We start from the raw sequence: 27,332 nt of genomic DNA on the forward strand, positions 1-27,332 counted from the left end.
TCTGGCAATATTTGACTTTTATTTGTATAGTATCAATAATGGTCTAATTTTGAAACTTGCACATAAGTTAAAATAAATCATGTTCACTGTTAAATCAAGGTAAAAGTTTTACATGATTCATGTATAAAAAATGTTTGTTTGTTTAATTATAGGTTTGCTGGTTGTGAGTTCCCACCTTTTATTGTCTTCAAAATTTTCCACCATTCACGTGGCTGTGGATCACGATACATAAGTGGAAAGAGAGTAATTAGTCCTTCAAGTGAGGTAAGTTAATCTCATGCATATAGATATTAAATACATTTATCTTAATACAAATATTGTTCAATGCTTTTGATAAAAGAGTCTATAGATAATGTTTTAAAACAATACAGTGAAGTGGATTGAAGGCTGGATTGGCCTACCAGAAAACCAGGAGAGTTGTTAAGTCCCAAGCAGTTTGGATAAAGAGTTTTCAACCTATACAAACTATTATTTAAATCTGAGGGTGGGAAAATAGGAGAATCGGGCTGCTTTTTATTCCCAATCTGGCCCTGAGTATATTGCTAATATATGGAAACTTTTATAATAAAATAAAACATATCTAGATACTCACATCTGAATAAAGGAGGCAAAAATACTGTGTGAGTCCATAACAATACTTATTTTATTGCAATTCTTTTCATGTTTAGGACAAAACAACTGTGTTTTTTTTTTTTTGTAAACCATATACAGTATTCTCCACAGAAAATTTTGCCAGCCGGGTGGCATTATAAACTAACCGAATGGGACAGTGTAATACTTTCTAATAGTATCACATTTTCTGCTATCCAAAGCACAAAATCATTGCATAATTTAACATTTTATTTCATTATAATATATGCAAAAAATACATGTAAATATTAGCAAAAATTTTAGGTGGGTAGCCAGAAAAATCAGCTGGGTGCCTCAGCCATAAAAGGGTCCTGGGGAGAACATTGATATATATTTATTATTATTATTATTAGAACTCAGTAGAAATGAGCTGTAATGCTAATGTTACATGACTCTGTGAACATTGCAATTACAAAGGTACAAAGAAGACCAACATCACAAAACATAGAATGAAGACGATAATACTACATAAGACAGAAGGAGAACATAAGGACATTACACAGCAGTTCTCATGCTCATAATGCTGTATATACCAATGAGTAAAAACTGCAGATGTAGAAGAAAAAACCCAAAAAAAACAATCTTCTCTCCCCAAACCCTCATAGCCTACCTGCGTATACACTGTGGGCTTGATTTAGGTGTCCTTTCACAATCTCAGTCACTCCTTATCTGATCAAAAAGGACCAATGAATTTAACCCTGTAAAATAGCACTGTTCCATGAAGTGTATTTAATTTATGATTTCTACCATCTTTACCTATATAGAAGAAGTAGCTTGCTGCCAGAATTGAGCAACTAACTGTAAACCAATAAATAAAAAAGTAACTTTAAGGCTTCCCCAATAAGGGAACCCCAAAATGAAGCACTGTTTTGCATTGCTGCTCTGAAGCGGACTTTAACTAGGCGTTTAACATTAGTGCATTTTCTTTATAAACTTTTATGTCCCTTTAAATATCAGAAAACTCTTTACAGTACACAAACGTGTTGGTTTTTTTCAATATTTAAACCTGCTCAGATTCTCTATGAATATTCCATCTTTTTTTTTTTTTTTACAATATCATTTTTATTCGGTAGGACAAAAAGCACACATATAACAATCAGAAGAACATGAATTTGATACATTACAACAGAGAGTGATTGTACAGTACAAAGATCTCAGTAATATTCCATCTTTTAATATTTATTCATAATTTGTTTCCCACAGGCTGCATCTGATGCCTGTAAAATGATGGGACACCGAGCATATTATGATCAAATGATTTGTGATGAACTTGATTATCAGAAGAACAGAATAACAGATATAATGGATGTGGCAACACTCAAAGATTATATGCAGGTAATAAGCATATTTTTCTTTAAAACTGAAATAAATGTTTTTGGTTTGAAAAATCAAAATTAAAAAAAAAATGTTATTTGGAATTTAATGTTACATTTTAATCTGATTTTAATATAATAAAGTCTTGACATTCCTTTTAAGGTATCCTACACCAGGTGTGTCCAATCTTGTAATCTAAAAGGCCATATTGGAATTATTATTAATAAAAATAATAATTAACAAAATATACTATACACTGTACTCTTTTATACACACTCTACAGGTAGCCCTCAGTTTTACGCCGGGGTTAGGTTCCAGAAGGAATGGTTGTAAATTGAAACCGTTGTAAATTGAAACCCAGTTTATAATGTAAATCAATGGGAAGTGAGGGAGTTAGGTTCCATGTCCCTCTCAAAATTGATATAAGTAACCTATAATACATTATTTTTAAAGCTTTGAAATGAAGACTTTAAATGCTAAACAGCATTATAAACAGTATCAAATAATCATACAACACAGAATATATAATTAAACTAAGTTTAATTAACAAAAACATTTGCTAAAACAGTATTATAACCTAATAAAATAATCACACAACACAGAAAATATAATCAAACTAAGTTTAATGAACAACAAAATTTGCTAACAGCACCTAATAAAATAGTTACACAACAGACTGCATTATCATCAAACTAAATTTAATGAACAAAAACGTTTTTTACTTGCATTTTTCTGCAAACAGTTCTCTTCATTGTTAGCATGTTAGATAATATTGGGTCTGCACCTATTCTATGCATTTCAATCTGCAGTGATTAATAAGCAGTTAGGCACCCTCACCTCAAGTAGCTGGACAGGAAGATAATAGGGAAGTGGCTGCTAGAACTTGTTGCTCAATAGGTCTGGTCTGCTCTGTGTACACAGATCAATTTCAGACCTGCTAAGCTTGCATTACTTTGCTGCAACACAAGCGGACAGCTCCACCTACTGGCTATTTTAATTAGTGCACTGCTTTTAAATGCATTTCAATAGCAGTCACATGACTGAAAAAAAGGTTGTTATTCTGAAATGAGTAGTTATTAGGTATTTTCTGTCAAATATATAGTAGAGGGGACCTAACAATATTCTGTAATAAAGTTGGCAAACACTGCACTTGGTAATGTTAGCATTTTCACATACTATTTGTTGTGAGATTTATTTATCAGAGCTGTAATGTAGTAGCAGCATAGTGGAAGCTGCTTAGCTTGTCATGATAAGGCCTTCTACTACCAAGCTGCCTTGGGAGCAAGGATTAAAGAATTATTAAACTTGACATTTCAATAACACATAAAGGGCTAGAATATAAGTGTAGCTTAATTTTAACGTGATCCCGTTTACAGGGCACACGCTAAATAGCCAGTCATTACAAGTGGCTGGTTAATGCTACCACAAGGACTTTGCGCACAATTTCATTAACCAGAGATCAAATCTCTAGTTAATTAAAAAAAAAATGTCCCCCATTTCCCCCAAAAACAAAGTGTACAGTTCATTTCTAAAAAAAAATAAAAAATGAGCATTTTTTTTTTTAATTAAAATAACTGCACAAAGCAATTATAAGGGGTTAAAGTGAGGGGATGTGGGGTAATTCGAATAAAAACGGCACTGAAAAATGCCTTTACATAGCTTATATACACATGTAAACACATAAATATATATTCATATACATATATATTTTAAATATGCTGCCCAACTTACCCCCTTCACTGCACTAGGTTCCGTGCTATGTCTGTCGGCATAAGAACGAGACTCCCATTGGCGTGCTCTCTTGAGCACAAAGATTCCATGCAATGCGAAGGTGATGTCGTGTTCGCATTGCGCTTTACTTGTAATACCAGTGCACATCTGCGTGCAGTTTTGCACTCCACTCGTAATCTAGCCCAAAATGTTTCATTATCACAAGTGAAACATTATTGCAATATACATTCATTATTTATTTTGCAGCATTTTGCTGTAAATTACATCTAGAAATTGTACTTTTTCACTTTCTCCCAAGGAGGCTTGGGTTAATACTTTTAGGCAATTTATGTGAGCTTTTGTTTACTTTTCTGGCCAATCTGTAATCAATCTGTGTGGAGTCCTCAACACAGAGTACAATGTGGCAGTCACATTGGGTACTGCACTTATGATAGAATATTAACGTATGTTTCACCATTAAGACTGCGTGTTCAGGGCCATCTTCCCTGCCTTAAATAATCATAATAGAAAGTCTTCTATTATGATGACAGTAACTTCATTACAAGGCTGTACTACCAGTAACTGTGGGCACCAGACACAAGTTATTCAAACTTCATAGTGTAGCATTTGGAATATAGTTAAAATCTAAGGACTAGATTACAAGTGGTGCACAAACAATTACGCGTAAGCGAAAAAGGGTTTATCACGGGTGTTTGCGCAGGTCGGTTTTTTCACTAGTATTAAGTGGAAAAAAGGTAATAATCCTGTAACTATAAAGACTAATAAATAATACAAAATAATGATCCTTGAAAGCTGGAGGTTGTCCGGTGAAACGTAAGTCGGAACCATTGGCCGGTTGAACGCTTATGTCACTGAGAAGGTTGGGACATTTTAGCACTTTCGCTAGCACTTATTTGTTAGGTGTTTATGCTGATATAAATGTGGTTTGTTAATTTTTGAAGTCTGTTTTACCCAAGTGACTTTTTATGTAATAAACACTTTGATTCTAGTTTGGAGTTCTCACTGGTCCTCTGTTTAACCCACAAGAATTGATTATATGGGCTTTTAACACCAAGAGCTGAGTCATAGCTCTTGTCTGTGTGAGTATAGTTTCATCTATTCATTTGATTGGACTTTATACAGTACTTCACTATTGTTTTCCTTTTTTTCTTCTTTAAGGACACTTTCACAGAAGATCTCTGAACTCTAAATCTCTGAAAATTTTTGGTGCACTTATATTACACATTTTTTATTATTTTTCACTAGCATTAGAAGTTGAAAGTAAATGCTTGAGCGCAATTGAAGATAATGTGCAACCGGTTAACGTTATCTTAGAGCTCTGGGTAACTGTTTCACGAAACAAAAAGGTGTCACTAAACACATCAAAAATACATTACAAAGTACAATTACACTCATAACAACACCATCTAATAAAAATTATTAAAAAATGTATTATTTATTATGGCTCAAAAAGATACAGAGATACATACGTATACAGGTATAAATATGTATGTGTGTGTGTATATATATATATATATATATATATTATATATGTTTATATGTCTGTACATGTGTACTTACAGACATATATACACATATAAACACATACATACATATGTTTACATATATAGACAAGTCAGTTTTGCTAAATGCAAATGATTCACATTGTGGATAAATATTTCTATATAATAAAGCATAAAGCATATAAACTAATTTTACTAGCGTAGAAGTTATAAAATATGTTATTTATTTCAAGTGTACACTCTGCTAGTGTCATCAAGCATATAAATATTATATTTAATATAGAATAATATATTTAATATTTTAAAATGAGTGTTCATCGATACAATCACATAATAGTTAACAAACAATCTGGACTAACCTTTAATCCAGTAAGGTCATACCCACATTTATCAAATTATAAGATCCTTGAGGTTGGCTGAGACTTTAATTGTTGGGTTGTGACCTTAGTATGACCATAGTATGGTACAATGTAGTTGTTCCCCTGCCTGATAGCTTCAAGTGTTACCCTGGTGCTGTATAAAGGCTGGTAGGCTTCTCTGAGGAGGTGTACAATCAAATATTTGGTTATTTTCTGTATTAGAGATATGCTCAAATATGATCAAGAATGGCGATTAAATATATATACATCCCTAAGATCTTTATTTTTTCATGATAAATTATAACATCTATTTTTATTTTCTGATCATTTTAGTACATAAGTTACCTGGATGAGACCCCAGCCCATTTTGGGGGTCGTGACAACTGCTGGAGGAGGCTCTCTCTGAAAAGTCTGCCCCGGACTACAATTATGTATGATATTGTGGACTATGCTGAATCTGGAACCTTATCAGATAGACTTAAACATGACATGAAATTACTCCTGCAAATCCCTCGCACAGAAGATGTTCAACTGAGACAACTAAGTGCTGTTACTCAAGTCAGGTAGGCTTTGTCTCTCCAATATAATGATAATATATACTGTACAGGTTGGGAAAGAGAAGGGAATATTAGTGATTATGAAATAATCTATTACACTTTTTTGAAATAATGTTGGCAACTGAAAGCTTTTCAATGTGACCAGCCCCAAGGGAATTTTGATCCAAGTTGCCCATTATCCTTAATCGTGATCCTAATCTTTTCTAGCTCCCCCATGCACCTTAACCATAACCTCCCAGTCTCAATCCTTAAATGCAAATAAACTAAACATCTACCTCTCTATTACAGTTCCCTATAATGGCTAACACCATTCCCCAATGCAGTTAACCTTAAATGACCAGTAAATACAGTAGAAATGCATGATAAAAATACAATGCAATAGCACTTAGTCTGAACTTCAAATGAGTAGTAGATTTTTTTCTGACAAATTTCAAAGTTATGTCTATTTCCACTCCTGTATCATGTGACAGCTATCAGCCAATCACAAATGCATATATGTACATTCTGTGAGTTCTTGCACATGCTCAGTAGGAGCTGGTGACTCAAAGTGTAAATATAAAAAGACAGTGCACATTTTGTTAATATTTTCAAATTCAGTAAAAGAAACTGAAAAAAGGATACTGTTTTAGAACTGTAACTATTAGCTGCATATGCAGTATATATTCTAGAAGCGTTATGCTTTTAGTGAAATAGCAACAAGAGCTCTGTGTTGTTAAACCGCTGAAGCGGCTAGGGCAATTCTGGCAATATTGTAAGTTTAGCAATAGCCTATTCCGATTGCAACATCAAACTAGTTATATCACAATGGCACTTAGATTTAAAAAAATACAGGCTCCCACCAGCCCTCTCCACTTCCCTTTACATGTTTCGCCGGCTAACCGGCTTTTTCAAAAGCTATTGTTATACTTACAATATTGCCAGAATTGCACTAGCTGCTTCAGCGGTTTAATAACACAGAGCTCTTGTTGCTATTTCACTAAAAGCATAACGCTTCTAGAATATATACTGCATATGCAGCTAATAGTTACAAACTAAGGCTGTTCGGTATACATCATTTAGTACAATCGCTTCTAAGTGAAATACAAACTATAAGATACACCGTATATACGGTTAAGAAATAAAGGCCTAGATTTAGAGTTCGGCGGTAGCCGTCAAAACCAGCGTTAGAGGCTCCTAACGCTGGTTTTGGGCGCCCGCTGGTATTTGGAGTCAGTGATTAAAGGGTCTAACGCTCACTTTACAGCCGCGACTTTTCCATACCGCAGATCCCCCTACGCCATTTGCGTAGCCTATCTTTTCAATGGGATCTTTCTAACGCTGGTATTTAGAGTCGTTTCTGCAGTGAGCGTTAGAGCTCTAACGACAAGATTCCAGCCGCCTGAAAAAAGCAGGAGTTAAGAGCTTTCTGGCTAACGCCGGTTCATAAAGCTCTTAACTACTGTACCCTAAACTACACTAACACCCATAAACTACCTATGTACCCCTAAACCGAGGTCCCCCCACATCGCCGCCACTCGATTAAAATTTTTAACCCCTAATCTGCCGACCGCCACCTACGTTATACTTATGTACCCCTAATCTGCTGCCCCTAACCCCGCCGACCCCTATATTATATTTATTAACCCCTAACTTGCCCCACACAACGTCGCCGCAAGCTACTTAAAATAATTAACCCCTAATCTTCCGACCGCAAATCGCCGCCACCTACGTTATCCCTATGTACCCCTAATCTTCTGCCCCTAACATCGCCGACCCCTATGTTATATTTATTAACCCCTAATCTGCCCCCCACAACGTCGCCGACACCTACCTACACTTATTAACCCCTAATCTGCCGAGCGGACCTGAGCGCTACTATAATAAAGTTATTAACCCCTAATCCGCCTCACTAACCCTATCATAAATAGTATTAACCCCTAATCTGCCCTCCCTAACATCGCCGACACCTACCTTCAATTATTAACCCCTAATCTGCCGACCGGAGCTCACCGCTATTCTAATAAATGTATTAACCCCTAAAGATAAGTCTAACCCTAACACTAACACCCCCCTAAGTTAAATATAATTTTTATCTAACGAAATAAATTAACTCTTGTTAAATAAATGATTCCTATTTAAAGCTAAATACTTACCTGTAAAATAAATCCTAATATAGCTACAATATAAATTACATTTATATTATAGCTATTTTAGGATTAATATTTATTTTACAGGTAACTTTGTATTTATTTTAACCAGGTACAATAGCTATTAAATAGTTAAGAACTATTTAATAGTTACCTAGTTAAAATAATTACAAATTTACCTGTAAAATAAATCCTAACCTAAGATATAATTAAACCTAACACTACCCTATCAATAAAATAATTAAATAAACTACCTACAATTACCTACAATTAACCTAACACTACACTATCAATAAATTAATTAAACACAATTGCTACAAATAAATACAATTAAATAAACTATCTAAAGTACAAAAAATAAAAAAGAACTAAGTTACAGAAAATAAAAAAATATTTACAAACATAAGAAAAATATTACAACAATTTTAAACTAATTACACCTACTCTAAGCCCCCTAATAAAATAACAAAGACCCCCAAAATAAAAAATTCCCTACCCTATTCTAAAATACAAAAATTACAAGCTCTTTTACCTTACCAGCCCTGAACAGGGCCCTTTGCGGGGCATGCCCCAAGAATTTCAGCTCTTTTGCCTGTAAAAAAAAACATACAATACCCCCCCCCAACATTACAACCCACCACCCACATACCCCTAATCTAACCCAAACCCCCCTTAAATAAACCTAACACTAAGCCCCTGATGATCTTCCTACCTTGTCTTCACCATGCCAGGTTCACCGATCCGTCCTGGCTCCAAGATCTTCATCCAACCCAAGCGGGGGTTGGCGATCCATAATCCGGTGCTCCAAAGTCTTCCTCCTATCCGGCAAGAAGAGGACATCCGGACCGGCAAACATCTTCTCCAAGCGGCATCTTCTATGTTCTTCCATCCGATGACGACCGGCTCCATCTTGAAGACCTCCAGCGCGGATCCATCCTCTTCTTCCGACGACTAGACGACGAATGACGGTTCCTTTAAGGGACGTCATCCAAGATGGCGTCCCTCGAATTCCGATTGGCTGATAGGATTCTATCAGCCAATCGGAATTAAGGTAGGAATTTTCTGATTGGCTGATGGAATCAGCCAATCAGAATCAAGTTCAATCCGATTGGCTGATCCAATCAGCCAATCAGATTGAGCTCGCATTCTATTGGCTGTTCCGATCAGCCAATACAATGCGAGCTCAATCTGATTGGCTGATTGGATCAGCCAATCGGATTGAACTTGATTCTGATTGGCTGATTCCATCAGCCAATCAGAAGATTCCTACCTTAATTCCGATTGGCTGATAGAATCCTATCAGCCAATCGGAATTCGAGGGACGCCATCTTGGATGACGTCCCTTAAAGGAACCGTCATTCGTCGTCTAGTCGTCGGAAGAAGAGGATGGATCCGCGCTGGAGGTCTTCAAGATGGAGCCGGTCGTCATCGGATGGAAGAACATAGAAGATGCCGCTTGGAGAAGATGTTTGCCGGTCCGGATGTCCTCTTCTTGCCGGATAGGAGGAAGACTTTGGAGCACCGGATTATGGATCGCCAACCCCCGCTTGGGTTGGATGAAGATCTTGGAGCCAGGACGGATCGGTGAACCTGGCATGGTGAAGACAAGGTAGGAAGATCATCAGGGGCTTAGTGTTAGGTTTATTTAAGGGGGGTTTGGGTTAGATTAGGGGTATGTGGGTGGTGGGTTGTAATGTTGGGGGGGGGTATTGTATGTTTTTTTTTACAGGCAAAAGAGCTGAAATTCTTGGGGCATGCCCCGCAAAGGGCCCTGTTCAGGGCTGGTAAGGTAAAAGAGCTTGTAATTTTTGTATTTTAGAATAGGGTAGGGAATTTTTTATTTTGGGGGTCTTTGTTATTTTATTAGGGGGCTTAGAGTAGGTGTAATTAGTTTAAAATTGTTGTAATATTTTTCTTATGTTTGTAAATATTTTTTTATTTTCTGTAACTTAGTTCTTTTTTATTTTTTGTACTTTAGATAGTTTATTTAATTGTATTTATTTGTAGCAATTGTGTTTAATTAATTTATTGATAGTGTAGTGTTAGGTTAATTGTAGGTAATTGTAGGTAGTTTATTTAATTATTTTATTGATAGGGTAGTGTTAGGTTTAATTATAACTTAGGTTAGGATTTATTTTACAGGTAAATTTGTAATTATTTTAACTAGGTAACTATTAAATAGTTCTTAACTATTTAATAGCTATTGTACCTGGTTAAAATAAATACAAAGTTACCTGTAAAATAAATATTAATCCTAAAATAGCTATAATATAAATGTAATTTATATTGTAGCTATATTAGGATTTATTTTACAGGTAAGTATTTAGCTTTAAATAGGAATCATTTATTTAATAAGAATTAATTTATTTCGTTAGATAAAAATTATATTTAACTTAGGGGGGTGTTAGTGTTAGGGTTAGACTTAGCTTTAGGGGTTAATACATTTATTAGAATAGCGGTGAGCTCCGGTCGGCAGATTAGGGGTTAATAATTGAAGGTAGGTGTCGGCGATGTTAGGGAGGGCAGATTAGGGGTTAATACTATTTATGATAGGGTTAGTGAGGCGGATTAGGGGTTAATAACTTTATTATAGTAGCGCTCAGGTCCGGTCGGCAGATTAGGGGTTAATAAGTGTAGGTAGGTGTCGGCGACGTTGTGGGGGGCAGATTAGGGGTTAATAAATATAACATAGGGGTCGGCGATGTTAGGGCAGCAGATTAGGGGTACATAGGGATAACGTAGGTGGCGGCGGTTTACGGAGCGGCAGATTAGGGGTTAAAAGTGTAATGCAGGGGTCAGCGATAGCGGGGGCGGCAGATTAGGGGTTAATAAGTGTAAGGCTAGGGGTGTTTAGACTCGGGGTACATGTTAGAGTGTTAGGTGCAGACGTAGGAAGTGTTTCCCCATAGGAAACAATGGGGCTGCGTTAGGAGCTGAACGCTGCTTTTTTGCAGGTGTTAGGTTTTTTTTCAGCTCAAACAGCCCCATTGTTTCCTATGGGAGAATCGTGCACGAGCACGTTTTTGAGGCCGGCCGCGTCCGTAAGCAACTCTGGTATCGAGAGTTGTATTTGCGGTAAAAATGCTCTACGCTCCTTTTTTGGAGCCTAACGCAGCATTTGTTTGAACTCTCGATACCAGAGTTAAATTTATGGTGCGGCCAGAAAAAAACCCGCGGAGCGTTAACAGCCCTTTTACCGCCAAACTCCAAATCTAGCCGAAAGTGTCTTGCGGTAGTAACAAGGGTCGTTGCCATGTAATATTAACACTGGTACAGACTCTGCTCAAGCGGACAGATAAAACACAATGTATACAAGGTTAGAAATTGAAAATCATCGTCTGTTAAGCACAATCTAAAAACCATACCTATGAACTTTATAGAGATACTATTCTATAAACCAGCCATAACCAGATATACTAGTAACAATAGATTGTACTCCTCTCCATTCAAATAAGGTACAATGCTAGAGTTTTTTTCAAGCAGAGAATTTTGGTGAATGGATACAAACAAGCAAGCAAAGTGTAATAATAAAATTGTAGGCTGGACACATATAGGCAAATCACTAAGATTAATTTCTTGGAATTAACAAATGGTATCAACAGTAACTGGTACAATAATGCAAACATTTTAAATATTAACAGCAATTCTGGCATAATATTGCAGATATCTAAAACAAGAACGATGTAAATATTTGGTGAATAGGAATATCACTGAATATAGTTTTTAAAGAATCCACTAGGCATTGCTTAAATATGAAAGCAGAAGCCTAATACAATACTTGCCTAATAGATCACAATGTGCACTTAAATGTTTTTATTTTTTGTATAAAATTAATAAAGATTTATATTTTAATAAATTAACCAATAATAAAGAGGGGATCCTTTATTTAGTTTCTTTTACTGAATTTGCAAATATTGTCTACAGATACTCAGCACCAACAGTCACATCACTTGTTTAATAAAGGCAACTGTACTATTAATAAGTGGCAATATCCCTAAGATATTTACTCTCAAGAAAAGTAGTGCCATTGGTCTTATACATCAAACACATTTTGTTAATGGAAGTAAATTGGAAAGTTATTTAAAATGGCATGCTCTATCTAAATAAAAAAAAGGTTAATTTTGACTTTAGCGTCCCTTTAACTGCAACCTCCACAATTGCATTGCTCTTACATTACTTCCCCAGTAGTAAAGCCACCCACTAAATTCTTGCCCCCTTTTAAATTCCCCCACACAATCCCAATCAGCAATAATTCCCTTAAACTTAACTCCCATAAAGATTGTTTACTCTTCTGCCTTTTCTAATCACCAGGAACACAGTTCCCTTTAAAAATCTTTGTCATGTTCTGATTTTGCAAAGTTATGTTTTCTTGATTTATATATAAAAAATGTTTTAACAATCCTGGTAAAGTGTTCTCAACCTACTATTGATAACTACAGTTTTGCAGTTTGGTCATATAGGATCTAGGCCTAGGGTTGGCATATTGTTTCCCCCCCTAGTATTTTATTACGTTGTATGTTGTATTATCACTTTAAAACATGGAACATAAATTAACTTATAAAGCCACTTTATTGGTAGCCATAATTTGTTTGACTGTAACCCCTCCTTCCAATTCTATTCCAGCAGAACTAGAAGAATTAAACTTTGTTACATCCTAACAAATGATGGCTACAAATAGTGGCTTTATAAATGAATTTATGCTCCATGTTTTAAAGTGATAATACTACATAGAAAGTAATAAAAATATAAGGATGGAAACAATATTTCAGTCTAGGCCTAGATCCTAATAAGTGAAGATTTAAATCAACATGGATGTATTTAAATTTTGAATAGATGCATTTTTGTAATATACATGTATTAGCAAAAAATGCTTCTAATAAAAGCTATAGCTGCTTTAAAAGTGTATTTAAGTATGCTCCGTGCACAAGCATTTTAAATAGAGCACTTGCTCATAGAGCCTAAATTTCTTGTACCATCTTGTAATGACTTAATTTGTTAATTGCTAACATGATACAAGCCCCACTGGCACTCTGAGCACCTGTAGTATTTAAAATGCTGCATTGTGGGGATGGGGTGAGCTATTATAGGGAACTGTGATAGTGAGGTTGATGTTCAGTTTATTTGCTTAGGGTTAAAGTGTGGAACTGAGAAAGTATGATTTGGATCACAGCTAGGGTTAATGGGCTACAACACTGGTAATATATTTATCAATCTTATAGCAACTTGGATCAGAAGTTCCCTTGTGGCTGAGCACATTGAAACATTTTCTGGTGATGCACTTTTGGTATTATATTTATTTCCAAGGCAAACAGTAGGTGCATTATTGTAATTTATGTATGTGTTCATGTAGGAATTGTAGTTAAGCACAAATTATAAACAATGCAAAATGTATTTAATGTATTTATTTCAATATTTTTACATTTCCCATAGAAATATTTCATTCAAATTTTGTTATATGTAGGAATTGTAGTTTCTAACAAATTAAATGTATTTAATTCCTCAGTTTTACATTTCCATATAAACATTTAAATCACGTTTTGTATCGCTTATAATTTGTGTGTAATGACTCTTTGAGCATATGTTGGATTATGTATAATTACTGGCAACAAAAACGTGTTTAAATGTAGTGTTTTTGTGTATATATATATATATGTATATGTAGCATTTGTTGGGTGTGTGTGTGTTTAGTATTTGTGTGGTGTTAAGCATGTGTGTATGGTGTTTGTCTCTGTGTAAAATGTTGTTGCTTTATAACATGCATTTTTTTTAATAAACAAAATGTATTTAACAATAACGCCATACAAACACTATTTAAACAAAAAAATATATCAATAGATTGTGTGTGTTTTCCCCCAGATCACTAGCACCTCCTCCTTCGCCTTCATCAGCAGTGTCATCTCACCAAGCTTCACAATATACAGCAGCTCTAAAGCACTCAGCCAGGCGTTCTCAAAAAGCTCGCCTGAAAGTTGCAAAAATGAGAAGACTTTATGGACTGGAGAAACAAATGGATGTAAGTTAAATAATACTGTATCTGTGCACAATAAGATCGTCTCATGCTTTCCGGCACAGAACTCTTGTCTGCTTCATAATCAACACTAGGCATGTGCAAAATTTGATATTCGTTTGTCAAATTCCAAATATGGTCATGGGTAGCAGCATTCGGCTATCTTCTTCGCTACATATATTAGTGTTAAAGTACAACACACAAAGATCTGTGCAAATCTAATATATCCAGTGCCAAAAATAGCCGAAAGCTGCTACCCGCGGCCATATGTGGAATTTGTTTGATAAACTAATATCCAAATAACGAATTTTGCACATACTGTACTTAATCAACAGATTATAATATAGATTAGTCAAATCAGATTAGTTAACAAATAAAGGTTTAAAATGAGGAATGGAATATATCATCAAGAAGAATTAAAATCCATTTAAAGACATTAATCTTTCCAATATGTCAACACTATCTCCAACCTCAGTAACTCTGTTTCTATGACATGAAAGTCCTGTCTCCAGTTCTATGTGCTTAAAGATTGAATCATAACCTATTCCTTTAGAGGAGACGATAATTTATTTTATGTCAGGCTAATTTGATCATTTCATTAGAAGGATAAGCTTGGCACCCATAAATCGTTATTGTTATCATCACCAATGTCAACTATTTTAGCATCTTACTTTGTGACCCCAACATCATTTTAGTGCAGATGGATCATCCACATATTTTGTTAGTATCATAGTTGCCAACATTTGAAAAACAAATTCAGGGACAATTTCCAGCTATCAGTTACTTGTATAAAAAAATTTACCACACCCCCTGCCCTAAAGTCCCACACACTTTGCCAAACTCACTTAATTAGCATAGTTTAGCCCCGCATATTTATTTTAGTGAATATTTTATATACAGGGAGTGCAGAATTATTAGACAAGTTGTATTTTTGAGGATTAATTTTATTATTGAACAACAACCATGTTCTCAATGAACCCAAAAAACTCATTAATATCAAAGCTGAATATTTTTGGAAGTAGTTTTTAGTTTGTTTTTAGTTTTAGCTATTTTAGGGGGATATCTGTGTGTGCAGGTGACTATTACTGTGCATAATTATTAGGCAACTTAACAAAAAACAAATATATACCCATTTCAATTATTTATTTTTTACCAGTGAAACCAATATAACATCTCAACATTCACAAATATACATTTCTGACATTCAAAAACAAAACAAAAACAAATCAGTGACCAATATAGCCACCTTTCTTTGCAAGGACACTCAAAAGCCTGCCATCCATGGATTCTGTCAGTGTTTTGATCTGTTCACCATCAACATTGCGTGCAGCAGCAACCACAGCCTCCCAGACACTGTTCAGAGAGGTGTACTGTTTTCCCTCCTTGTAAATCTCACATTTGATGATGGACCACAGGTTCTCAATGGGGTTCAGATCAGGTGAACAAGGAGGCCATGTCATTAGATTTTCTTCTTTTATACCCTTTCTTGCCAGCCACGCTGTGGAGTACTTGGACGCGTGTGATGGAGCATTGTCCTGCATGAAAATCATGTTTTTCTTGAAGGATGCAGACTTCTTCCTGTACCACTGCTTGAAGAAGGTGTCTTCCAGAAACTGGCAGTAGGACTGGGAGTTGAGCTTGACTCCATCCTCAACCCGAAAAGGCCCCACAAGCTCATCTTTTATGATACCAGCCCAAACCAGTACTCCACCTCCACCTTGCTAGCGTCTGAGTCGGACTGGAGCTCTCTGCCCTTTACCAATCCAGCCACGGGCCCATCCATCTGGCCCATCAAGACTCACTCTCATTTCATCAGTCCATAAAACCTTAGAAAAATCAGTCTTGAGATATTTCTTGGCCCAGTCTTGACGTTTCAGCTTGTGTGTCTTGTTCAGTGGTGGTCGTCTTTCAGCCTTTCTTACCTTGGCCATGTCTCTGAGTATTGCACACCTTGTGCTTTTGGGCACTCCAGTGATGTTGCAGCTCTGAAATATGGCCAAACTGGTGGCAAGTGGCATCTTGGCAGCTGCACGCTTGACTTTTCTCAGTTCATGGGCAGTTATTTTGTGCCTTGGTTTTTCCACACGCTTCTTGCGACCCTGTTGACTATTTTGAATGAAACGTTTGATTGTTCGATGATCACGCTTCAGAAGCTTTGCAATTTTAAGAGTGCTGCATCCATCTGCAAGATATCTCACTATTTTTGACTTTTCTGAGCCTGTCAAGTCCTTCTTTTGACCCATTTTGCCAAAGGAAAGGAAGTTGCCTAATAATTATGCACACCTGATATAGGGTGTTGATGTCATTAGACCACACCCCTTCTCATTACAGAGATGCACATCACCTAATATGCTTAATTGGTAGTAGGCTTTTGAGCCTATACAGCTTGGAGTAAGACAACATGCATAAAGAGGATGATGTGGTCAAAATACTCATTTGCCTAATAATTCTGCACTCACTGTATATATATATTAAAATATGAAGCTAGAAGGTATAGAACAAATGAGGGAATATGCACTACAGCCAGTAGGAGGCCTTTCCCAGGTTTCTATATTTTTAGTTCTACTTAGGAGATTACTATTATAGCTGTTGCTGATCAAAAGATAAATTTCTCTATTAGCAGAAAGTAGCTTAGATTTTGACCATTATCTTTACACCTGATTTATTCTTTTGCAAAATATCATTATCACCCAGATCTGTACAGTGTGTATTAACCCTTCACTAGCAGCAGCTCATTATTACCCAGATCTGTACAGTGTGTGTTAACCCTTCACTAGCAGCAGCTCATTATTACCCAGATCTGTACAGTGTGTATTAACCCTTCACTAGCAGCAGCTCATTATCACCTAGATCTGTACGGTGTATTAACCCTTCACTAGCAGCAGCTCATTGTCACCCAGATCTGTACAGTGTGTATTAACCCTTCACTATCAGCAGCTCATTATCACCCAGATCTGTACAGTGTGTATTAACCCTTCACTAGCAGCAGCTCATTATTACCCAGATCTGTACAGTGTGTATTAACCCTTCACTAGCAGCAGCTCATTATCACCTAGATCTGTACAGTGTGTATTAACCCTTCACTAGCAGCAGCTCATTATTACCCAGATCTGTACAGTGTGTATTAACCCTTCACTAGCAGCAGCTCATTATCACCTAGATCTGTACGGTGTATTAACCCTTCACTAGCAGCAGCTCATTGTCACCCAGATCTGTACAGTGTGTATTAACCCTTCACTATCAGCAGCTCATTATCACCCAGATCTGTACAGTGTGTATTAACCCTTCACTAGCAGCAGCTCATTGTCACCCAGATCTGTACAGTGTGTATTAACAATTCACTAGCAGCAGCTCATTATCACCCAGATCTGTACAGTGTGTATTAACAATTCAATAGCAGCAGCTCATTGTCACCCAGATCTGTACAGTGCATTAACCCTTCAGTAGCAGCCGCTAATTGTCACCTAGATCTGTACAGTGTATTAACCCCTCAATAACAGCAGCTCATTATCACCCAGATCTGTACAGTGTGAATTAACCCTTCACTAGCAGCCACTAATTGTCACCTAGATCTGTACAGTGTATTAACCCTTCACTAGCAGCAGCTCATTATCACCCAGATCAGACCTATCTCTCTGTCCTCTAAACTAACTGGGTTCACAACCATAACAGTTATTCACTTAACTCACTACAGCTGCTAAATATCTGTACCCTGCACAAACAGATCCAGCAGCAATTTCACATTATGTTTCCATGATGATTGATAAATGATCCATAGATCATCTGTGTGAAAAATGTTAGATCATAAGAAGTAAAGTTCCCTACGGCAAGAACTTCTAAACAAGCAGCTAGAAATTTAGTTTCCTGCTATGCTTCACTTTATTGACAGTGACACCTGCTGGCGGAACTCGGAAGTGCAGCAAAACCGTTTTTAAAAAAAAAATAACATTAGGAAGTGTGCAGGGACAGTCCGGGACATTTAAATGGCCGGGACTGGCTCCCAAATTCTGGGACTGTCCCGGAAAAAACGGGACTGTTGGCAACTATGTAGTATGGATATACAAAAGAAAATTCATAAGCTGGATGTAAGACAAGCTATCTGAAAAGGAGTTGGATTGAACTAATTCAGAGATTCAAGATGTTCTTTTCTCACACACTGCATACATAAAGTATATGATAATTATATAATAGGCCCATTTTGGTATATTTCATGCCACCATTTCACCGCCAAATGCAATCAAATAAAAAAAAATTGTTAACTTTTTAACAAACTTTGGATTTCTCAATTAAATTATTTATATACGGCTTAAGCAATCATGGCACAAATGGTTATAAAAGCTTCTCTGGGATCCCCTTTGTTCAGAATTAGCAGACATATATTGCTTTGCCATTGCTTTTTGGTAATTAAAAGGCCGCTAATTGCAGCTGCGCGCCACACTTCTATTATTCCCGGCAGTGAAGTGGTTAATCAGGTATCTTAAAAGGTTAATTTTAGCTTTAGGTATAAACAACGCTAGCTGAACACAAGTGTCAGCTCTAAGGGACGCAATAAAGGTGACTGCTATAGTAATATAAGGGTTCTAGATTAAAATTCCCAAAAAAGGTACAATGTCTAGTACATTAAAAAAAACAATAAAAAGCTATAACAACTAAAAGGACCAGACGGTATTATACATATGACCTTGTTGGTGTCCTAGTGACAATTTTCGGTATCAGGAAAAAACACAGGAAAATGTCTCTCTACAATATAGGTACCAGTCCTTAATAGGATCCAAAGTTGTATAGGTCCTCTTGATGTGAATATTCTTGCTGTTTTAGACAGGTACAGCTCTTTCTGTATGGATCACACCCTGATTCAGGAGTCAGCTCTTTGCCAGATAAAACGATCAGGATACAAACTCTCTCTGTGAATTCAATCACAAAAAACAAAGCCTCCTAGTGTTATACTGTGGATATGGATGGAAAGACGAATAAAAGCTAAATGGATACTCACAAGTGGAGCAGCACCCAAATGTGCTAAGTCAAGCAGACTGGGAGTTTGCAGTGTCTCAGCTCACTGTCTCAGCGTCAGTGCCGGTATCCGTGGAGTCCTCAGTGGATATAAACAAGCTCAGACCTCATAATAGTGTTAAAAAAGACCTCAATTTAATGGCAAGTAAAAGTCAGATATCAACCATATGACTGATAGTAAAAAGAACAGAATGCAACGCGTTTCTCAGACTGCTGTCTGTTTCATCAGGCTTCAAGCCCTTTCTGCATCAGTAACTCTGCAACTCTATTGCTGCAGTGCTCCACTCATTGGGCATGCAGAAAGAGCGCATTCTCGCTACTTTTAGCGAGATCGCGGCAGAGAAAAGCCCAGTCGTTAAGGGGTTAAAAAGGTCCTTTTATTCCATTTTCATATACAGGGTCCAACAGTTATGCAAGCAACTTTTTGGGCTTAACACTAGCATGAATAAGGGCTAGTGTTAAGCCCAAAACGTTGTTTGAATAACTTTTGGACCCTGTATATGAAAACGGAAAAAAGGTGTAGCGGTTCATACCTTTTTCTCCTTATAATGCCTTAGAGAGAGGTTATTCTGAAATCTGAATTCAAGGCACCTACCCCTAATATTATATGAGTAAAAATGGTCTCATATCTTATGAAAGATTTTGAGTACAATATATAAAGAAAAAGGCATGAGAGAAAAATATTTTAAAAATATGTGTTTTACTTGTTACAAAAAAATAAAAACATTTTATTGCTAAATAAATGCAATGAAAAAAAATTATAAAAAGTCTGACAGCATTTTGGTTCAGATAATATTTTCCGCCCCCCCCCCCCCCTATTGGCATTACATCATGAGCAATCAGAAAATGCTATTACCTTGAGCTAGAACACAGCAAGTACAATACTGGCACCATTGAGACTGGTCATGAGACAAACAATTTTGTAACCTTGGGTGAAATTACATTTTACAGTAGCATATATTTTTACTTGATTTCTTATTTATTTTATTTGAAACAGTTATATTTATTAATGTATATCTTAATTAAACACTACATTGAAATAAATGCATTCATTAAGAAATTCAGTAAAGCATTTTCTTTTTTTCTTTGAACAACTCCCTAATATTTAAACTATTTAGCATTCTAAACATGAATAAATGATGTGCCTGTAACAAAGGTCCTTTTTAAACTTTAGCAGCTGGAGATTTTTAATCCTTGGTGAGCTCAGGATCATGCACATCTCAAGCCATCTGGCAGCAGAGTTTGCAACATTTTATAGCAATGTTATACATAGGTACAAATGCCACTGCCATAGACTGCTATAATCACATGCACGCTCCTAAACTCCTATCGTCCTGTCTAGGTTTAGTCTTCAGCAAAGAATATTAAGAGAACAGTAGCAGTAAATTGTAAAGTTGTTTATAATTGCTTGCTCTATCTGAATGATGAAAGCTTAATTTTAACTTTACAGTCCCTTTAACAAACATTGAAGAAATAAATATGTTGGAGAGGGTAGAAGTTCCTACTGAGCTTGTATACCTTTTGGATAGCTAAAAAGTAAAAATAATCAAATAATTATTTGAGACTTTGCCTCCTGGAAGCGGAATGATGGACAAATAGCCAACTAGTTTAACTAACTGCATGTAATAGATACTACTTTAAAAAAGAAAATGCATAGATACTGATCTAAAAATCCAGTATAAAACATTTTAAAAACTTGCTTAGTAGCTCCCAGTTTAGCACTGTTGATGAGTTTAGTCTGGAACACCCAGTGAAAGGGGCTGGGAAGCATAAAGAGCAGACCAACCCCCCTTCCCTGCATATGAAATATTACACAAACAATAGCAGCAATAATCTGTAAACCTGGGTCTACATTTGATACTTTGGGGCTTGATTAGGAGTCTGATAATCACCACAATGTTATTATAAAAATAAGCTAAACCATACATTGTTACATAAACACTCCCAGATGGGCTACATACATGGATCATCTAATGCTAGATTGTTTTCAAGAGAAGTAAAAACTATAATATAAGTAATTGTTTAAAACGGCATGCTCGGTCTGAATCATTAAAGTTTCATTTTGACTCTCATTTCCCTTTAACAGATTTGCACTTATATTTTCTATCCAGGGGTTATACAAGTTTACTTTAACCCTTTAAGTGTGCATGAGGTTGTCATATGCACAATGTATTTAGTGCGGATGACGATATAGCACTTTCAGAGCTGATCGTGACTTTTCCGCATGTGCGGGGTGACGTCACCAAGCCCTGGAAACCTGGAAGTGCTAGGAAAGAGAAGAGGGCTTAAGGGAGCTGGATGGAGGTGTTGGTGTTCAAACCCCTAAATCTTATGTCCATTAAACCCTGGAAACCTCCTAGACCCACTGTTTCATAGGTAATATTTAAGTACCCATATGGTTTTAACTCCTTAACAACCACAACGTACCCTGTATGTCGCTGGTCTGTTTGACAGAAGGAACCCTGAGAAACCAGAAAGGGTCTGTAAGTTCCTGCTTTCTTGGGAACAATAAGGAGGTTGAAATAGAAACCCTGATCATGTTCCAATTCTGGAACTATTACACCCACATATTCCATATCTGAAATCGAATTAAAAAAGGCTCTTGCATTTACAGGATTCTTTGGAACATGAGACAGTAGAAACCTTCCCCTGGAAGGCCTTGATCTGAAGCCTATTTTGTATCCTTTGGAACTAATGTTCAGAACCCATGGATCTTGAACAGAATGAAACCAAAGCCCCTTAAAAAGGTGTAATCTGCCACCTCTACCAAAAGATCTAGATCGGTGGGGGCACACCTTCATGCAGACTTAGGTCTAAACAGTCCAAAAAGCCTGTTTTCACTACCGTTACAATTAGGGTTATGCTTCCATGAAAAAGTGCTAAATGTAAAGATGGAGCCTGTACTAAGATATCATCCAGATAAAGAAACCATTGAAACACCCTGAGCCTTATCACCAATAATAGAAATGTCAGAACCTTTGTAAAAATTCTGGGAGCAGTAACCAGAAATGCAAACCTTAGAAATTGATGATGATCCCTGTGAATAGGTACATGAAGATAAGCATCTTTCAGATCCATAGAGGACATGAACTGTCTGAATGGTCTCCATCTTGAAAGAAGGAACCCTGAGAAACTTGTTACAAGTTTTCAAGTCCAGAACAGGTCTGTAAGTTCCTTCTTTCTTGGGGAACACTAAGGAGGTTTGAATAAAATCTAAAATCCCTGACCCTGTTCCAAATCTGGAACTGGAACTATTAGTCCCATAGATTCCAGATCTGAAATAGACTGAAAAAAAGGCTCTAGCCTTTTTCTATGGAACATGAACAGAAGAAACCTTCTTCCTTTGGAACATGAGAAAGAAACCGTACCCTGGGGGGGCTTGATCTGAAACCTATTCTGTAAACTTTGGAAATAATGCTCAAAACCCATGGATCTTGAACAGAATGAAACCAATCCTCCTGAAAAAGTATTAATACTATTGTTGTAACACAATATTAAGGTAGCTCCACAATACACATAACATATGCAATCATAACATAACATAAAGGAAGCAGGAGAAAACTTAAATAGAAAATGATGCACAAAACTTAAGAGACTGTTCCAAAAAGGTTTACACTTTGCACAATATCTTAAAATAGTCTGTGTAAAAAAGAGTAAGGAACAGATATTTATTCTCATTTTGGGATGTCCATATCTTTTGTGTCCACCATGCAGCTCCCTTCCAAAGCACTGGTGTGATCTCCGTGAAAAAAACGGCAGAATAAAAGGAATCTGTCGATACAGAAGCGGTGGAGCTCAAAGAGGGGGGACACAAAACGATCTAAGTGCAGATTAAAAGGTTTCCACTTTATTATCCCTTTTTCAGATACACAGTTTGTATTGCCCACTGAAAATGTGTGGGGATGGTCTTTATACAATATACGCCAAATATGAGACTTTTCCCCAAAACATGAATAATAAGGGCCGTAACACAGAGGGATAACTCTATAAAACTATGGAGGGGGTGTCGCTGGGAAAGCAGTAGTACTGTAAAAAATTGTCTGGCTTCAGAACCACCGCTCCACACAGCTCACCTACGTCCTCCGGTGCGTAAAATGGGCGTGGCCTAACGCGTTTCACTGGGCTCCTCCTGGCTTCGTCAGATATTTGGACTCTCAGCACATTATAGTTTGTGGACCAAGTTTGTACTCACGCTGTGGACATCAATACTATTTATGCTGCAACATACCTCACATGTTTGAGGGTACATCGTTTTACTTATTTTATAATAAAGTGGAAACCTTTTAATCTGCACTTAGATCGTTTTGTGTCCCCCCGCTCTTTGCGCTCCACCGCTTCTGTATCTCCTGAAAAAGTAATCTGTCTCCTATTAGAACATCAGGGGTCGTACCTACATTCAGACTTGGTAGTAAAATCAGGCGTCTTGGACTATTTAGACCTGTTTCAATTTGGGTTTGGTTTCCTCTAAATTAGAAGCAGGCAAAGCAAACATTCTTTGTCGGATTAAAATTAATACCTGGCTTGGACCACTCTTTAGAAATGATCTCAGAGTTAGCATTAGGAAATTGAAATACCACTGGAGACTTAACAGAGGGTTTAAAAATCAAACACAGCTGCTTAACCTCAGAAACTTTAGAATCCTAAACTCCTAAAGTACATAAAACTTCTCATAAAAGAGAACGAAGGAGTTCAAGTTTAAAAGGAGGATTCAGTTTCTTGATGATCTGTACATGATTTGTAAAGCTGAGCAAGGGGGATTATATAAATCAGCTTTCAATAGATACACTTACTATTAGTAGGAAAGTGTTCATAGGATCAAGCTTCTAAGAAGACGGGACAGAATCAGTATGCTCCATAATGAATAATAGAATTAAAGCAGGCAAGTAATGAAAAAAAAAATCAAGATACAGAAAATGATTTAAACATTACTTTAAAGGCTGGATAATAAAATAACCTTACACGCAAATAAAGCAGCTACTGGAAGCAATAAAATCTTACCCCCTCACCAGAGGCTAAAGCAGGCTTTAGGAGCGCTAAAAATCAAGAGCATCGAATGAGCGCTAGCCTAACAGGCCTATCACAAAGACATGCCCATAATACTAAGCGTGCGAAAAAAAGAATCACACTAAAAACCCCGGCATGTACATTAACGCGCAAAAAATGACGTAGGTATTCACGCTGAAGGGTTAAAAAAACAAAGCACATGAACAAGCCGACGCATGGAAAAAAATGACATGCACAGACAGACTTGAAAAGGCCTACATTGGGTGAAAATAAGGTACTTATAAATCCATGCCTAAAATAATAATCCCCAGGCTATGATATATCCATAAGTGAGTACCTACTAATAGCCTTTGCTAAGCAGGTGCCAACAACAACCCCCATACTTACCTGATAGACACCTGTACTACTATACTTACCATAAACAGGAGAAAACTGCTTACAGTAGATAGTCAATCCAGTGCAGTACACGTGACAGCAGAGTATATACTGTGTATATATATATATATATATATATATATTATAACATTGAACCAACAGGAGGCGGCTAGGTCCCTGCGACTCACTTCCATAGGTTGTTTTTGTGTAAGTACCCATACACCATTTACATATCTCTGTCCAGACTGCACCTCTCCGAGGGGAAAACTCAGCCTCAAACCGGTCCCTTTCTCACAAACACCTGGAGCACCTCCCCTCTTCACCTGTCTCCTGCAAAGGCAAAGACAAGACTGCTTTCCACTAAGGTGGGAGGGGTTTTAAGGTCCCTTAGAGTTTTAGGATCTTTGCTTCCTCCCAGTGGTCAGGAGTATAATTTCCAGGAGTAATGGATAGTGAACTCTCATCACCTTAAAGTGAATGTAAATTTTGATGCTTAAGTGCTCGGTTTTTAAAAATTCGATTAAAAACAGGGGCACTTTAATTCATCAAAATTTACATTTCACTCCTGTTGTAAAAAAATACTTACCTTTTAATCTTCACAGCATCTCCAGCTTCCTCCGGTCTTCGTAAGCCATTTCTGATGTCAGAAATGATGGATACGTCATCCTCCAATCACAGCTTCCCCCCCCCCCTGGGGGAATCAGTGTCTGATTCAACGCCGTGATTGGAGGAAGCCGGATTCCTCATTTTAGACCCAGGAAGAGGCTTTGCAACGGTTGGAGGAAGCTGGAGCTGCTGTGAAGATTAAAAGGTAAGTTTTTTTTCTCAACAGGAGTGAAATGTAAATTTTGATGAATTAAAGTGCCCCTGTTTTTAATCGAATTTTTAAAAACCGGGCAGTTTAGCATCATAATTTACATTCACTTTAATGAAAGAAAATACACACGCACAATATTGTTTATAAACTTGTTTTATTTAATTTTTAAATAAAAATGCATTTCACACTTTTTATTGCAGGTTTTATGAGATATACATAAAACAATGGTATAGTTTAAATTTGGTGACCTACAGTAGGGCCTAAATATGAGTAGCAAAGGGTTAAAATAACAACAGATTAAAGGGATATGAAACTCAAATTTTTTCTTTCATGATTCAGACAGAGCATGCAATTTTAAGCAACTTACTCCTATTATCAATTTTTCTTCGTTCTCTTGTTATCTTCATTTAAAAAAGCATTAATGTAAGCTTAGGAGCCTGCCCATTTTTTGTTTAGCACCCTGGGTAGCACGTGCTGATTGGTGGCTACATTTAGAAAATATTGGGTTTCATGTCCCTTTTAAAATTACCTAAACCTGTACCCAGGGGGGACAGTAAGAAAAGCATCACAATATATATATATGGTCTTGAAAAGAAGCCAAAAAGCAACAATAACTAGAAGCCACACCAGAAAATCTAAGAGCATGCTTCATTCTTCTATCAAAATGTAGCTAATAAATATTGTGTGACTAAATTTAACGCACAAACAAAATGCAGTGGGACACCACTTGTCTAATGATTACAACATACAGTTATATTGCGGCACTGACCAAAGCCCAAATAAAGAACATGCAACTTCATCTGTATTTTCCCATTGTTTACAGGAACACAGTGTGGATACAACACATGCTTATAGCAGCCAATTCTCAGGTAGAAAACATACAATGGATGCTGCACTTTCAGATGAGGACTGGGATGAAGAAGCACAAAAACTTTACGCCTGGAGCCAAGGACTGTCTCTGGATGATACAGAAATACAAAGCCCTCTTCTAATACATTAAAGGGACTGAGCATACAATTTTCAATTTACTTCTATTATCTAATTTGTTTCTTCCTCTTGGTATACTTTGTTGAAAAGCATACCTAGGTAGGTTCAGAAGCTGGGAGATAGCTGCTGATTGGTAGCTGCACATATATACCTCTTCATTGGCTTACCGATGTGCTCAGCTAGCTCTCAGTACTGCATTGCTGGACATTCAACAAAGGATAACAAAAGAATGAAGCAAGATTAATACTAGAAGTAATACCTAGTACACCTAGGTAGGCCCAGAAGCTGATGATCGTGGCTGCACACATATGTCTCTTGTCTGTAGCTTTCAGCTAGCTCCCCAGTAGTGCATTATTTCTCTTTTAACAAAGGATACCAAGAGAATAAGGTTTAAAATTGTATGATCTATGTGAATCATGAACTTATGCCACTTTCCCCAGATTGCTACTTCTTTCTGTGTAAATACCTTGCTGCTTATAAAGTATGTGCAGATTTGTCCCTTGTATGGATAGTCCACTTAATTGTGTTTTTTTTTATGTAGTTATTTGTTATTGAATTACTCACAGAACACAAATTGTAATATAAGTTCACTAAGAATAACAAATAAAAACTACTTAAAGGTCAACAGATAGTTTTGAAAAGTCATTGCTGGAATGTAAAGAAGTTTGATAGTGTTATAAAGAGCTTTTACCCAACATTGGGCTCGTTTCCATTGAGCAGTTAAAAATGGAGCTGTACGCTACTGAAGTTGCCGGCAGCTAAAAGTAATTTACGGCTCCATTTTAGTACCAGGTTCCCATTCAAAAAGATAGCGCATTGTGTGCAGTCGCCCTTTTCTTGTAGATGTAAGCTAGCGTTGTGTGAACGCTTCCACCCGATGCCGGATTTCTTGAAAATAAATAGGTTACTATGG

General features: G+C 36.7%; 1 protein-coding gene across 1 annotated transcript in view; it reads left to right on the forward strand.

Annotated features, from left to right (window-relative positions):
• C3HXorf58 (chromosome 3 CXorf58 homolog) overlaps window positions 1-27,044 on the forward strand; it is a 60,723-nt gene extending 33,679 nt beyond the window's left edge. The window contains exons 5-9 of the mRNA XM_053706365.1: window positions 153-264; window positions 1,834-1,965; window positions 5,870-6,099; window positions 14,076-14,232; window positions 26,256-27,044. Of these exons, the coding sequence (XP_053562340.1) occupies window positions 153-264; window positions 1,834-1,965; window positions 5,870-6,099; window positions 14,076-14,232; window positions 26,256-26,432 (808 nt within the window). The 3' untranslated portion in view covers window positions 26,433-27,044. The remainder of the gene's footprint in view (window positions 1-152; window positions 265-1,833; window positions 1,966-5,869; window positions 6,100-14,075; window positions 14,233-26,255) is intronic.
• The last annotated feature ends 288 nt before the right edge of the window (window positions 27,045-27,332 follow it).

This window comes from Bombina bombina, chromosome 3, assembly GCF_027579735.1.
Source record: "Bombina bombina isolate aBomBom1 chromosome 3, aBomBom1.pri, whole genome shotgun sequence".
Taxonomy (NCBI): Eukaryota; Metazoa; Chordata; class Amphibia; order Anura; family Bombinatoridae; genus Bombina; species Bombina bombina.